Source organism: Cebus imitator, unplaced genomic scaffold, assembly GCF_001604975.1.
Source record: "Cebus imitator isolate Cc_AM_T3 unplaced genomic scaffold, Cebus_imitator-1.0 Scaffold340, whole genome shotgun sequence".
In the NCBI taxonomy this organism is placed as follows: domain Eukaryota; kingdom Metazoa; phylum Chordata; class Mammalia; order Primates; family Cebidae; genus Cebus; species Cebus imitator.
This window is the reverse complement of record NW_016107655.1, coordinates 600708-604692: the sequence shown is the minus strand read 5'-3', so window position 1 is coordinate 604692 and position 3985 is coordinate 600708. Positions and strand designations below refer to the sequence as shown.

The 3985-nt window shown below is 34.8% G+C and overlaps 1 protein-coding gene across 3 annotated transcripts in view; it reads right to left on the bottom strand.

Annotated features, from left to right (window-relative positions):
- DNAJC13 (DnaJ heat shock protein family (Hsp40) member C13) overlaps nucleotides 1-3985 on the bottom strand; it is a 123502-nt gene that overhangs the window by 83734 nt on the left and 35783 nt on the right. For all 3 annotated transcript variants that reach the window (XR_001818295.2, XM_017505696.2, XM_017505697.2), the window contains exons 7-9: nucleotides 2087-2293; nucleotides 1899-1994; nucleotides 1436-1527 (exon numbers count right to left, since the gene is read on the bottom strand). Coding sequence is in view for 2 of the 3 variants with exons in the window: in XM_017505696.2 (XP_017361185.1) it covers nucleotides 1436-1527; nucleotides 1899-1994; nucleotides 2087-2293 (395 nt within the window). In the remaining variant the exon portion in view is untranslated. The remainder of the gene's footprint in view (nucleotides 1-1435; nucleotides 1528-1898; nucleotides 1995-2086; nucleotides 2294-3985) is intronic.

Sequence of the window (3985 nt, the reverse complement as noted above, 5' to 3'; positions counted from 1 at the left end):
TGCACTCCAGCCTGGGTAACATGAGTGAAACTCCACCTCAAAAAAAAAAAAAGAAGTCCTTTATTAGCTATACGCTTTGCAAAGATTTTTCTACGATTTGTCTTTTTTCTAAATGGTGTCAAAGTTCCAAATTTTAATGGAGTCTAATTAACAACCTTTTTTTTCTAAATCTGTTTTTACTATTATATCTAAGAAATCTTTTCCTAACCCCAAGTCACAAATAAGCTGCTTTACTTTCTGCATATAAATGTTATTGGGAATAAGAGCATCCTCTTCCTAGGGCTACCGTCAGGATTAAGCAAAACAATGTACATAAAGAGTCTGACAAACTGAGTGTTAAGATCCTTCGGCTGATTAGAACATCTGTACTTTTTCAGATATTCTTTTTCCTTGAATTCAGAGCAGAAAAAAATATAACCATTGCTTAAGATTCCAGTCTTGTTGACCTCAGACTGAAAGCTTTGTAAGTTAAGAAACAGCTACCCATCATACTACAGCAAGTGAAAAAAACCTTAATAAGGCTGTATTGTACGCAGTGGCAAAGTGTACCAGAATTGTTTTTAAAAAAAGACTTAGTCCCAATCAATTTAAAACAGCATGAAGTAAATATTTGGAATCTAAGAACTGCAATCTCATGACAATGATTTGTACATAAAGGGAGATCCAGTCATTCACAGAAGAAAAGTATTATAAATGTGTTTTACCTTATGTGTTTACAGGAACTTATGAACTATATAGCAACTCAAAGTTTTCATAGAAAGAGCCACATTACAATAATGTAAAAACATGCAAGAATATTCCACTGGAAAATTGATAACTAGCTTCCTATTAGTGTATAAATATCTAACTTCAAGTGTATTTATATCAAAGTAACCTGTAACTGTTATCCAAACGACTTAACAATGAAAGTAAATGCTGCCATTTTGTAATACTACAAAAACACTAGTTACAGGCCAGGCATGGTGGCTCATGCCTGTAATCCCAGCACTTTTCAAGGCCAAGGCAGGTGGATCACTTGAGGTCAGGAGCTCGAGACCAGCCTGGTCAACACGGTGAAACCTCATCTCTACTAAAAATAAAAAAAAATAAAAAAAAAATAAAAAAAAAGCTCAGCGTGGTGGTGCCTGCCTGTAATCCCAGCTACTCAGGAGGCTGGGGCAAGACAATCACTTGAGCCTGGAAGGTGGAGGTCGCAGTGAGCTTAGATCATGCCACTGCACTCCAGCCTGGGTGACAGAGTTAAGGCTGCCTCCAAACAAAAAACAAACAAAAAAAACCTCTGAAAACTGAAAGGTCATTTTAAATATACAAGAAAATGTCTTTTCCAAAGTTAAACAATTTTAAATTTCTAGACTACAAATCTTTGGTTTTTCTTGTTGACCAAGCACTCTGACTTGCACATACTAGGACTTCAAAAACTTAAAGAAAAAAATACCTTTCTGTTGAAGAATATTTCCGTACTTGTCCTTTTATAAATTCAATGGTAAAAAGTTGTGGATTTTCTGAGTCACAGACCAATGCAAATACCTAATGAAAAAACAAAAAATCAGCTTCAACAAAAAAAGTTTATAGTTTTATAGTATTTCATTATAAAATGCATCACTTAGCTTACAAAAGTCAATATTTTAAGGTGTGACTTTTTTATGATATCAGAGTTTAAAAGCTGCTTAAAAGTCTCATTTAAATTTTCAGTTATTAACAAGTTCCATGCTTCATATACTTAGAAAATAACTTTTGTAATCATTGTTCTGAGATCAATGAACATAAATATATTAAGAGTTAAATACTGATTCTACCCATTTCATATTCTTTAGCCATGAGTAAACATTAAAATACAAAATTATCCTAATTTATCAATAGAAAGAAATCTCATTTCAGCTAACAATGCTGAAACTTACTTCTCCTAAAGGCTTCAATGTGGCAATATTATAGGTTGCTGGATCACGTTCTACTAAACACGTTTCTGTAAGTGCTAGAACTCTTTTCACAGGCTCCTTCAAACAGTAAAATTGAGACATATTAAAAAGTTATTTTTAAAAATATCAAAATCATGAACAAATTTTCATTTTTAACGTATGGGTCTTACCAAATGTCTAGGTGATATTTTTTGGACTACAAACTCTGCTAAAGACGTGATGGATTCATCAGTGCTGTATTTTCCAAAGCGAAGATTCAAATATTGCTCAAATTCTAAAGGCTCTTTCCTTATTCTCAATGAAATACCTATGTAGTTACCAGCATGGTCTATTGCACTTTTAATAATCTCTTCTCTTTGCTCTGATGCAAATAAATGCTGCACAAATTTAGAAATTTAAAAAGTCAGAGTTGAAACAACTGAAATGTGTCTGTATCTAATCAACTCAACAGCAATGTATTAAAGAAGCAATTCTAGAGAAAAAGAGGTAGATCTTAGATGTAAATAAGCAGTTGTTACAATGAAAAGACTATTACCAAATTAAAATCATAAAGTCTGGGATAAGAACCTTGCAACTAACTCACTGAATGGCAATTATCTCATAATTTCTCAGGATCTGGTTCTCATTACCTTGTGCAAAATAGCATGCTGGGTCTTCCAAGGAGGGCCTCAGAGGGACCCAAGCCAAGCCAGTGGGGTGATGGGTACTGTGTGGACAGGATTCCCAGTTTCAACCAAGGAAGCTCTGATTTAATGTGTTTTACATGGTAGGCTTTTTTGCAAGATTATGCTGAAGAATGTCTACAAGTCATTGGCCTACTGATGTTGCAAATCAACTTCCTGGCCTCTATTTACAAAGGTCAGGAAATGGGCTACAGGATGAGTATCTGTTATTTGAAATGCTTGGGATCAGAAGCATTTCAGACTTCAGAGTTATTCAGCGTTTGGAATATTTGCATTACACTTAACAGGTGAGCATCCCAAATCTGAAATGTCCCAATGAGCATTTTCTTTAATTAAGCATCATGCTGGCACTGAAAAAGTTTCATATTCTGGAACATTTTTCCATTGGTATGCTCAACCTGAACTTGCATTTGATGTCTAGAGGCCAAAAATGCTAAATGTCCTATAAAGGGCAGAATAGGAAAGTCCCACACAAAAAAGAACTGTCCTGCTCAAAATGTCAATAGCTCTCCTGCTAAGAAACACTGTATTACATCATGTTTAAGAACCTGATTTTATTCCTAGCAGCTTTTTACAGTCATTATAGATGAAAAGGGTATTAAAGGTTTCTTGAATAAATCTGTTATAGTACCATATTTCTAGTGAGCTGATTCATTTTAGCTACTGTCTTACAGTGAGGAAGTGGATTAATTCAAATTAAAACTTCTTGCCACCACCAAGTAATACAAAATGTTGTCAATAAGAAGAGTATTAAACAATTGTCATCCTTAATGTTTACCTATTACTCCATTTTATGGCTTGGTTGAATTACTGTGATACAGTTACCCTGTTAAGGCCTGACAGGCCATATTCTTGTAATCGGTTATGTTTACCAACAAGATGATAAGCATTCCAAATTTCGACTGGCCAGGGAAGAAACAGTCTATGGATAGCACTAAGATAGCAGACTTTAGGCTGGCAGAAGAAACTAAGTTTTTTCTTTGGGCCGTCATCTTTTAGATCTAGACGTAGAGGTAACACACAGAGGTTTACCTTTGTGTTCCTAGGTGAGGGAAACTAGAATGCTACCCGTCAAGTGGGAAAAAAGTAAAATCTAGGGTGGAAAAAGGCCTACAACTCTGAAGAACAAAATATATCACGTGCATCAGGTTATCTAGCCCCACCGTTGTTTATTCCCTTTTTGCTAATACCTACTCTCTTATAGATGTAAAAGTTCTAGGCTTGCTTTGGCTCTGATAACAAGAAAAGGCTATTTCACCTACAAAACACTAAATATTGAAGCAGCATTCCCAGAACACTAAGGTAGCTACAATAATTAAAATTTTCAAGAGAAAGGAATTTTGCAATTAAGTTCAAATGAATCTCTCCATTTGGAGACTTTCTCTA